Raw genomic sequence first — 12,179 nt, forward strand, 5'->3', positions numbered from 1 at the left:
CTTTTTCAAGACCTCTGCAATCCACCCTGGCATGCTGTCAATGAACTTCTGGGCAACATCCTGACTGATGGCAGCCCATTCTTGCATAATCAATGCTTGGAGTTTGTCAGAATTTGTGGGGTTTTGTTTGTCCACCCGCCTCTTGAGGATTGACCACAAGTTGTCAATGGGATTAGGGTCTGGGGAGTTTCCTGAACATGGACCCAAATTAGCGATATTTTGTTCCCCGAGCCACTTAGTTATCACTTTTGCCTTATGGCAAGGTGCTCCATCATGCTGGAAAATGCATTGTTCATCACCAAACAGTTCCTGGATGGTTGGTACCATTCTTTATTCATGGCTGTGTTCTTAGGTAAAATTGTGAGTGAGCCCACTACCGTGGCTAAGAAGCAACCCCACACGTGAATGGTCTCAGGATGCTTTACTGTTGGCATGACACAGGACTGATGGTAGCGCTCACCTTGTCTTCTCCGGATGCCCCAAACAATCGGAAAGGGGATTGATCAGAGAAAATGACTTTACCCCAGTCCTCAGCAGTCCAATCCCTGTACCTTTTGCAGAATATCAGTCTGTCCCTGATGTTTTTCCTGGAGAGAAGTGGCTTCTTTGCTGCCCTTCTTGACACCAGGCCATTCTCCAAAAGTCTTCGCCTCAATGTGCATGCAGATGCACTCACACCTGCCTGCTGCCATTCCTGTACTGGTGGTGCCCCGATCCCGCAGCTGAAGCAACTTTAGGAGACAGTCCTGGCGCTTGCTGGGCTTCAGGGCACCCAAGAAAGTCTTCTTCACAACAATTGAACCGCTCTCCTTGAAGTTCTTGATGATGCGATAAATGGTTGATTTAGGTGCAATCTTACTGGCAGCAATATCCTTGCCTGCGAAGCCCTTTTTGTGCAAAGCAATGATGACGGCACATGTTTCCTTGCAGGTAACAATGGTTGACAGAGGAAGAACAATGATTCCAAGCACCACCCTCCTTTTGAAGCTTCCAGTCTGTTATTCGAACTCAATCAGCATGACAGAGTGATCTCCAGCCTTGTCCTCATCAACACTCACACCTGTGTTAACGAGAGAATCACTGACATGAGTGGCAGGGCTGATATGCAGCTGAAATGTTTTGGGGGGATTCAGTTCATTTTCATGGCAAAGAGGGACTTTGCAATTAATTGCAATTCATCTGATCACTCTTTATAACATTCTGGAGTATATGCAAATTGCCATCATACAAACTGAGGCAGCAGACTGAAAATGTATATTTGTGTCCTCAACTTTTGCCCACGACTGTACACAGTCACAAAACTAATATTTACTTATTGCTAAAAACAAGGTGAGTAAAATTAGGACTTTAGTGGGAATAAGGAGGAGAGGAGTATGACTGACGTTCTGTAGTGCATTATGGAGTCGTAGTCATAGGGCAGGTCCTGAGTGTCTCCTTTCTTCACCTTAAAATTATTTTCTTTTCCTGGAAGTTAAAAAGAGTTACAAGAAGCAGATGTGACTGGTGGACACTGCTGGGTGTGAATGTGATATAGGGGAATGAAAATGGAAATGTAGACAAGTTGAGATGGAAACCATTAAGTTGAACCTCTAGCAGGAGGAAACTCTACAGGATTCAAGGCATGAATATTTCATCTTACCTAATGAAACCCATTGCGGGTGGTAATGTAACAAAACTGCCTTCAAAACGAGCTTACATGTTATCCCAGGATACCCATTACGGGTGGCAACTGTAAAAGGTATATTTTACACCAGGATACCCATTACGGGTGGTAACTGTAGATGACAACGTAGTGTTATTCGCGTCAGGCAAATTTAGCGAACAAGGTTGCTGCGTTCACGCCAGGGAAAATTCACAGGAGTAAACTAATTCAGTTCAATTCTACATCATTGGAAATGAGCCTGAAATACATAGTATTGGTCTCAAACTGAAGAACACTGATGGTTACTGGTGTAAGATTCTCTCTGGTGTTTACAGAACTGGTGCTGTGAGATTAGGATATCAGGATTCAAGGTAGCTATGATATTAGGCTATCAGGACCTGCTTAGACAAAGCAATTTCAACAGTAGAGAAAAGGGTTGCAATGTATGGGGAAATTAATGGCTGCACTATTTCCGTTATAATAAGTACATGATAAATGGAATGTTAAGGCATAAATGTATGAAAGACTATTCTTATTTTAAACTTAAGTGGTTCTGTCCTTGTGGTATGTAGTGTTTCATGTTGTGTGGACCCCAGGAAGAGTAACTGCTGCTTAGGCAGTACCTAATAAAATACTAAATGTCAATAGTTATTCTATACGGTCTTCACTCCAGACCACAAAAAGCTGAATCAGGTATGTTAGTGCTGGGCTGCTACTAAAGCCTGCACACTGCAGCTCTTCATGGGACAAATTGACCAGCCCTGCCCCTGATCCACATGCACTGCCCGTGAGGTGGTTTAGTATGTTGTGTTGGTGTGAGTTACCTGGGACCACGTTGTCCCACTGTATGGTGACGTATTGGTCACGGTCTGGCCGTGTGTGCTCGTGGTGCAGGCCCAGGGCATGCATCAGCTCATGACACAGGTTCCCCACGTTACAGGCTCTACCGAAGTACACAGACTGGGCCCCGCCCTGGAAACCTACATACGACGCACAGCTAGAGTTAAGTGAAGAGAGATAAAGGGGAGAGAAGCGGGAGGAGAGAAATGGAGGAGAAAGAGGCGATATGACAGGAAGAGAGGAAAAATAAAGGATTGAACACAGGAAAAGGAAGGAGAGGTTGTGAGTTAACTGTAAACTGCTGGGAAGGAGAGAATGGTGTTAATGTGCCCACTTTGGACTCACCCTGTCCCAGAGATGAACTCTATGTAGTTCATCTCATTGGTGTATTCGTGGAAGCGGATACACGTCTGGTCTGAAATAAGCTTGAACGCTGCTAGTATAGTTTCCTTTCTGTCCACTGTGTGGATCAGAGACAATCTACCATTAGACGGTGCATATCATTCTCACTGTATTAGAAAACATCTAGTGTTACAGTGTTCATCTCTCCTACTGTATTCGACACTCACCCAGATAATCGTTGATCTTGTAGGGGATAGAAGTGACGCCTTCATTCTCAGGCCAAAGTGACTTCACAGCTAATCGGTCTTCCTGTAGGACAAACACCTAGTCTTAAATCCAGCTGTTGCTATAGAGTATAGGCCTCAGATTAATTCAATTGTTATTTACGCGTTTCCCCTATGAATGTTTTTAACCCCTGTGCGGCCTCTGTCCCGTAAGCGGGACGAACATCCAGCGAAAAACTCCTATCGACATTAGCATAACGAAATTTAATATATATATTTTTTTCAAATATAGGACTGTCTCATATCGTTTTATAGATACACCTCTCCTGAATCGACCCACGTTGTCCGATTTCAAAAAGGCTTTACAGGAAAAGCAAAACATTAGATTGTTAGAGGAGTACATGGTAAAAGTAGCCACATAGCCATTTTCCGACCAACCACATGCATCACAAATAACCAAAAAAAACTGCTAAATGCAGCACTAACCTTTTACAAACTTCATCAGATGACACACGTAGGACATCATGTTACACAATGCATGCATTCTTTTGTTCGATAAAGTTCATATTTATATATAAAAACAGCATTTTACATCGGCGCGTGACGTTGACTAACTATTTTCCCTCAAATGCATCCCGTGAAACAGTGCTACAATTTACTCAATTACTATTCGAAAACATTTTTCAAATGTAATATTGTCATTCTAAGATTTATAGATGAATATCTCTTGAAAGCACCTGTAATACCAGATTTAAAAATAACTTTACTGGGTAATCACACTTTGCGATAAAAGCGGATGCGATACTCAGAAAATTACCTAGTAAATACAGCTCGGCGCCATCTTGGAACAATCGCATATCACATCTAATCTTGTATACTATTGTCAATAATCCCTTACCTTTGGTTGTCTTCATCAGAAAGCACTTCCAGGAATCCCAGGTCCACAACAAATGTATTTTCGTTCTAAAAAGTCCATCCTTTATGTTCCATTAGCTTGCTGTTGTTAGCGCGTCTGAAGACTGCTCCAAAACCTTCGTCGGCCGCGGGACAGCAATTTCGAAAAAAAACATTTCCCCCCCAATTTAGGTTCGTTCAAACATGTCAAACGTTGTATAACATAAATCTTCAGGGCCTGTTTCAACAAGAGAGCCAATAAGATTCGAGGGGGACGATTGCATTGTGTTTCAAAACGTTTCGAAAGGTGGGGGTAGACAGGGCCGCCGGCGTCATAATGGTGATGGCCCTCCTCCTGTGACCAATTTCAACAGACTCTCATTCTGTCAGTTTCCACAGTAGAAGGCTCAAACCACTTTGTAAAGACTGGGGACATCTAGTGGAAGCAATAGAAAGTGCTCAATGAACCATAGCTCACGGTGTGATTAATAGGCAAAGATGTGAAGTTGAGTCCACAATTCAGAATTCCACTTCCTGTTTCGATCGGTCTCGGGGTTTTGACTGCCATATGAGTTCTGTTATACTCAGACACCATTCAAACAGTTTTAGAAACTTTAGGGTGTTTTCTATCCACAAGTATTAATTATAGGCATATCCTAGCTTCTGAGTTTGAGTAGTAGGCCGTTTAAAATGGGCACGAATTTCTCAAAATGCGCTGTGGCGCACCCTATCCTAGGGTAACGTCATTAAGTTCTAAAATGGTCAAACTATTTCAGTATTAACTTAAATGACTAAAACCAGACTAAGTATGTAGAAAAAAAAGAATGGAGCAATATACAGTGTACTTTCCATGACAGACTGACCAGGTGAATGCTATGATCCTTAGAGGTCACCTGTTAAATCAGTGTATATGAAGAGACCGGTTAAAGGAGGATTGTTAAGCCTTGCGACATGGATCATGTCTATATGCCAGTCAGAGGGTGAATGGGCAGGACAAAATATTGAAGTACCTTTGATCAGGGTATGGTAGGTACCAGACTCACCAGTTTGAGTGTGTCAAGAACTGCAACGTTGCTGTGTATTTCACACTCAGTTTCCCGTGTGTGTGAAGAATGGTCCACCACCCAAAGGACATCCAGCCAATGGCAGTCCAGTGGTCGAAAATGGGTGACACGAATTGTGCAGAGCAACAGACGGGCTACAGTTATAGTCAATTGACAGTCCAGTAAAACATTTGTTCCCAAAGACCCCAAAAATGCTCAGCTCGTAGAACCTTGACACAAATGGGGTATGGCAGAGTTCCACTTCTTTCAGCAAAAAACTTGTTGCAGTGGACTAAGGAAACACTGGACACAGGATAATTGGAAAAACGTCTGGTATGATAAATGCCGTTTTTTTGCAATTTCACGCTGATGGGAGGACTAGGCTATGAAGAAAACCACATGCATCCATCATGCCGTTTGTCAACATTGCAGGCTGGTGAGTGGCAGTGGTATGCTGTGGGGTGCCTTTTCATGGCACACGTTGGGTCCCATGATAAAAGTTGAGCAACGTTTGAATGTCTTAACATAATTGAAAAATCAGGTGCATCCCTTCATGGCAGCAGTGTATCAGCAGGTTAATGCCCCATGAAACAAGGCTCGGATTGTCCAGGAATGGTTAAACGAAAATTACAGTGAATTCAGCTTAGTGCAGTGGCCTGACCAGTCACCAGATCTCAATCCAATTAAGCATCTGAGGGATGAGATGGAACGAGCCATTTCGGATTAGAGATCCACTACCAGCCAACTGGGCACAATGGTGGGAAGCATTGAGGAAATCATGGGGCCAGCATCCCTGTGGAATGCTTGACACCTTGTAGAGTCCATGCCCTGACGAACTGAGGCTTTTCTGAGGGCAAAGGGGGGTGCAACTCAATGTTAGGTGTTCCTAATGTTTTGTAGACTATTATTTTTATATATATATTTTTTTTTATATATATATTTTAAGATCTTTTAGAAGAGAAATATATATTTTAGAAGAAAAAAGGAAAAAATAAAAAATAATAAATAAATAAACTAAAACCGTGCAATTGGCAACGCCCACTACGATTTAAATTGAGATTGTCACTGGCCGACACACAATAAATCTATTATTTGCATGACTCACTGTGCAACAGTGTTTAACATGATTTTTTTATGACTACCTCGTCTCTGTAACCCACACATACAATTATCTGTAAGGTCTCGAACAAGCAGTGAATTTCAAACAGATTTAACAAAAACGACCTATTGGTTTTCAAATAACTTGCATAAGGCACCTATTGGTAGATGGGTAAAAAAAGCAGACATTGAATATCCCTTCGAGCGTGGTGAAGTTAATAATTACACTTTGGATGGTGTTTCAATACACCCAGTCCATACAAAGATACAGGTGTCTTTCCTAAGTCAGTTGCCAGAGAAGAAGGAAACCGCTCAGGGATTTCACCATGAGCCCAATGGTGACTTTAAAACAGGTAGACTTTAATGGCTGTGATAGGAGAAAACTGAGAATGGAACTACATTTTAGTTACAATACTAACCTGATTGACAGTGAAAAGGAAGTCTGTACAGAATAAAATTATTCCAAAACATGCATCCTGTTGGCGTCAAGGCACTAAAGTAATACTGCAGAAAATGTGGCAAAGCAATTATCTTTTTGTCCTGAATACAAAGTGTAATGAGAGGCAAATCCAAAAGATTACAGAGTACCACTTCATATTTTCAAGCATGGTGGATGCATCATGTTATGGGTATGCTTGTAATCGTTGCGGACTGGGGAGTTCCAGGATAAAAAAGAAACGGAATGAGATAAGCACAAGCAAGATCCTAGAGGAAATCCTGGTTTAGTCTGCTCTCTACCAGACACTGGGAGCATAATTCACCTTTCTGCAGGACAAGAAACTAAAACACAAGCGCAAATCTGCACTGGAGTTGCTTAGCAAGAAGACAGAATGTTCCCGAGTAGCCGAGTTACAGTTTTGACAAATCTACGGCAAGACCTGAAAATGGTTGTTTAGTAATGATCAACAACCAATTTGACAGCTTGAATAATTTTGAGAAGTTACACAATCCAGATGCGGAAAGCTCTTAGACTTACCCAGCGGGACTCACAGCGCTAATCGCTGCCAAAGGTGCTTCTACAAAGTATTGACGCTGGGATGCAAATAGTTTAGATATTTCCGCATTTCATTTCCAATAAACTAGCAAAAATGTCTAAAACATTTTCACTGTCATTATGGGGTATTTTGTGTAGATGGGTTAGAATTTGTGTTTAATCCATTTTGAATTCAGGCTGCTTTCGGAAGGCACTGGACCAGCTTCTGGTATGCACAGACAAACGAATGACTGCAAAATCGTTTAAGGTTTCTTTACAAGACAGAATGTTGAATAAAACAACATTTAAACTTACTCTACTGGTGGTCCGTGGCGTTGATCCTTCAGATGGTCAAAATATCCACAGGAAAGTACTGTTAACACAACTTTTTAGAGTGGCGGTACTGAAGTTGAAATTTCTATCACCTGGCACTTCAGTATGCATGCATTGCATATTTTTCCTGTGGATATTTTGGCTCAAATTTCAACCATCTGAAGGACCAACACCATGGACAACCGGTAGAGCAAGTTCAAATGTAATTCTGTTCAACAATCTGGCTTGAATGATTTTGCAGTCATTAGCTTCAGGCTGTGTATACCAGAAGGTGGTATCAATCTGATTCATCAGCCTAAAAAAAGATGCAGTAACAGGACAGAAAGCAGGGATAATAGACTCACCGAAACCAGAATGTCTCCCTCCACGATAGCAAGGTCGAACTGTAAGTCCTCTGTAACAGAGAGAGAGGGTCTGAAACAACCACACTGACACAACATGTACTAGTTACAAGTCACTACCTCCAGTGCCATTAAAGTCCAGACCTCGCAGTAGAGGTCCAGGATTGTGCGCTTCATCTAATGAATGCGTTACCTTCTCTGGTTTCAGGCATTTTAACCCAATCATTTTGTCTGTGGCGTGGTCCCATTGAGGCAGTAGAACCTAAAGGCAATTGTTAACATTAAACACATTTTGCAATATTTTATTTTTGATAGATAAGCCATGAACTTGAAGAAAACCAATGGAATTGTTTCTTTAGGCCGATCACACCAAGAGATTGACTTGAGAATCACAGTAGAGGCCTACCTGTGGCAGTGAAAGTCACATTTGTAGAATTGTTGATGGGGTTTGTAGAATTGTCCACTGAAATACAGAAAGAAAATATAAAGAGGAACAGAACAACAGTTTTGCAGTGGGGCTGGCCTACATGAACTAAAAATGGTAAACAGGCCTAGTTTTCAGCCTGTAACCTTACGAAATGAGTGGTCCCCAATGCAGGCCTGCTTACCTGTGGCAGGGAAAGTAGAATTTGAAGTAGTAACATTTGTCAAATTGGTGATGGGAACACTGCCCACTGAAATACAACAAGGGTAACATAATACATGTTACATAATAACATGGTGAACCAATTGGCGTCTACAGTGGAACTGGCCTGGCCTAACTCAAATGGAAAACACTCAAAAGTAGGATGTCACGAAAACAAAATGACTGGTCCTACCTTGGACAAACCAGATGAGAATCAGAAACCAAACCATGTTGAAACAACAATTGTCCCCCAAGATTTGGGAGAAAAAAAAACAACCAGAGAAACAGCACAAACAAATTTCTTCAATAGCTCTCCTTCCAGTCAATAGTGGGTAGGGCAGCAATCACAAAAGAACAGGTGCCTCCTCCTTCTTCTTCTTCTTCTTCTTCTTCTTCTTCTTCTTCTTCTTCTTCTTCTTCTTCTTCTTCTTCTTCTTCTTCTTCTTCTTCTTCTTCTTTGGTGAGGTTTAAAGATGGTTGGCATCCAATATGTTGCATTATCGCCCTCTACTGAACTATCGTATGAATCCATTACCTTTGTGATACAAAATGGGAAAAGGGGAACCGTGAAAATGTAAAAATATATTTTTAATGACTCTACTAACTAACCCTACACTCATTAAAACCCATCACCTTATTCCACTACTTTAACCCTATCTTAACCTACCCCGGGCCAACGACCCGAGAGGACGAGACACTACCACTCAACACACCCTGTAACTCTTCTGAAATCGAATCTCGTACCCCCAAGTACTTCTCTGCAGCTGTCACCACAACATCTATTTTCTATGACCTACGTGTCATCTCTGCGGTACAGCAGATAACAATTGCTATGAATGCTAAGCCAACCTCACTGAAACATATATCACTCATTGTCCTATCCCTCTGTTCTGGCAAAGATCTACTATTCACAGGGATTCTCTCTGAATCCCTCACCCTCCACTACCTTCTTCACTTCCTCTGCATACAACATCTTCTGCACTACAATGACCCTGGCCACCTAAACCTGCCTCTCTCGCTCCTCACAACAACTTCTACCCCTTCCATTTCACCTACAGAACTCAAACTGGTGTCCGGCCCACTCTGTTTGAACTTGATAGCAATCTTCCTCGACATACCCTCTCCCTTGTCATTGCTATCTTCAACAGATACAAACCCATCCTCTGCCTCCCTCAGTCTTTTCAACATCCTCTCTCTTTCCCTCCAATCGTCCTCCCTTGACCAGTATAGACAGTTAATGTGCATCCATAGTATATAGTGAGCAGTACTGTGCATAATGTAGCAGATGCAGGAATGCCCTCATGCAGGAACACCCCGAAATGTGGGCTGCAGTTGCACACTATTGACAGAAAGACACATCAACCTCAGATAAAGCATCCGAGACAGCAAAACAGCGCTCCTCTGTGTAGGCCATGTATCTGATGCCGTCTGGTCAAAAAGCATATAGCATGTCATACAGCCACAGTTGTAGAGCGGTCAGACTTTCTGGATGTTTAGTTCAGTCCTATGTGTTCTCTGGCCAATCCCCATTGACAGAAAATAAATATCTGCTGTGGGAAACCATGTAGACAGTGTTAGTGTTCATGTATAGTGCAGTATAGACAGTGGTAATGTGCGTCCATAGTATAGAGTAGTGAACAGTATTGTCCATAATGTAGCATAGAGCCCATGTCGTATGTCCAGAGTGTTCCCAGAGTGGTATACCAAGAAGCAAGCTAGATCTACTCAGGGTCTTTTAAATCTAGCCAGCTTCAGTTAGCTTCACATTCCAGCTCAGGCTTCATCCATACTACGATGGTGGATTTTGCTCGTCCACCTGCCGCAAAAGGCTGTCACATGCTTCCCAGTCGAAACAGTTTTAGCTTATACATTTTGTGAAGTTTTTGTTCATTTTGGTGTTTGGTAGGTTTTTTTCAGCTGTTTGCGTACACCAATTTTTGTGTTGATGCAAGTCGAAGTTTGGTAGTCAAAGTCTACACCCCTTCATCAGTGATTGGTTCACAGTAGGGGTGGGAACTATGGACGGGATTCTTCAATGAAGTGTTTGCTATCATTCACTTGAGAATTACTGCACTAAACTGATGTGTAATTGCGCGACTAAGACCTCTTCTGCAAAAACTTTAAAAATTCTATACAGATTTCTTGATGTATCTATTTTGAGCAAGTGTTTCTGGCTATATTGTTACTACGGTGGCTCAAGAGAGACAAACAGTAATATTGCCTCTTTCTCCTAGTTTTTCAAGCCAAGGTCTTTAGGAAGTGTGAGCACAGAAGTTTGCATCGCCTAGCCGAATTCTGCTAGGAGCAAACTGAACCTATGTATGGGGACGTCTTTACTCTAGAATAGTTATTGCAAATTTTATCAGGCTATGGTGTAAAATAGTCCAAATTAGAGCCATCTTATTGGCAAAAGTGCCATATTTTATTATCTATTGTTAACGTCTTTGATATGCTTATCAATGCACAAGCCCCTTCCTCCCCCACTCCTATCGATCTGATTTCATTGGTCCTCGCAAATCAGACACTTCATTCAGGATATATGAGAAAGCTCAGAGTTAGCCTACCCCAGAGAAGGTTCGTTTTAGAGGATTTGTTGCCTTGGAAATGTACACTGAACAGAAATATACACACATGTAAAGTGTTGGTCCCATGTTTCATGAGCTGAAATAAAAAATCTCAAAGATATTCCATATGCAAAAAAAGCTTATTTCTCTCATTTTGTGCACAAATTTGTTTACATCGCTGTTAGTGAGCGTTTCTCCTTTGCCAAGGTAATCCATCCACCTGACAGGTGTGGCATATCAAGAAGCTGATTAAATAGCACGATCATTACACAGGTGCACCTTGTGCTGGGGACAATACAAATCCCCTAAAATGCGCAGTTGTGTCACAATACAATGCCACAGATGCCTCAAGTTTTGAGGGAGTGTGCAATTGGCATGCTGACTGCAGGAATGTCCACCAGAGCTGTTGCTAGATAATTGAATGTTAATTTTTCAACCATAAGGTTCCTCAAACATCATTTTAGAGAATTTGTAGCCACGCTGGGAGGGAGGCTGACAAGTATTTGCATATAATAATGCCTTTTTGTGGGGACAAACTCATTCTGATTGGCTGGCCCTCCAAGGCCCACCCAATGACTGTGCCCCTGTACAGTCATGTGAAATGCATAGATTAGGGACTAATGAATTCATTTCAATTGACCTCCTTATATGGACTGTAACTCAGTAAATTCTTTGAAGTTGCATTTATATTGGCCTTCCGAGTGGCGAAGCGGTCTGAAGCGGTCTGAAGCACTGCATCTCAGTGCAAGACGCGTCACTACAGTCCCTGGTTTGAATCCAGGCTGTATCACATTCGGCCGTGATTGGGAGTCCCATAGGGTGACGCACAATTGTAAAAAAACCTGTAATGTTGCAATTATACATTCATGCAGGAGGAAATACAATGATTGCACTAGTGCATATGCGTGAAAGTGGTCTGCACACAGCACATTATCCCCGGAGATGCCAAACTCGGGCAACGTGTCCCCCATATGACGTCACAGTGATGTCATAATGAGTGGGGAAAAAAACACCTGCATCAGAGACAGTGCAAAGGTTTTCATACTCTGCCACATCCTGAAGGGTTACCTTGTTGTACAATGTCTACCATTTACAACTGGAATCTACATTGAAATTACAACACATACAGTATTTATTATGAATACATTTCTTTCTTGTTGTCCCATGATTTTCACTTAGCAAAAAGAGTTAATGTCAACGCGAAACTGATTGTGAGGACGAACAAAGGTACTTTTTACATAGTCCTATATGCATCCCAAA

The 12,179-nt window shown here is 41.9% G+C and overlaps 1 protein-coding gene across 1 annotated transcript; it reads right to left on the reverse strand.

Moving 5' to 3' along the window:
- Nucleotides 1–1,339: 1,339 nt before the first annotated feature.
- Nucleotides 1,340–8,700, reverse strand: LOC115159818 (low choriolytic enzyme-like). The gene is made up of 9 exons (XM_029709873.1): nucleotides 8,549–8,700; nucleotides 8,339–8,404; nucleotides 8,137–8,193; nucleotides 7,924–7,992; nucleotides 7,734–7,783; nucleotides 3,052–3,133; nucleotides 2,828–2,942; nucleotides 2,467–2,639; nucleotides 1,340–1,464 (listed from the first exon to the last, which is right to left on the reverse strand). Exons 1-9 carry the CDS (start codon nucleotides 8,583–8,585, stop codon nucleotides 1,340–1,342), a joined length of 774 nt encoding a protein of 257 aa, XP_029565733.1. The 5' UTR covers nucleotides 8,586–8,700.
- Nucleotides 8,701–12,179: the final 3,479 nt, after the last annotated feature.

Source organism: Salmo trutta, chromosome 23 (genome assembly GCF_901001165.1).
Source record: "Salmo trutta chromosome 23, fSalTru1.1, whole genome shotgun sequence".
Taxonomy (NCBI): domain Eukaryota; kingdom Metazoa; phylum Chordata; class Actinopteri; order Salmoniformes; family Salmonidae; genus Salmo; species Salmo trutta.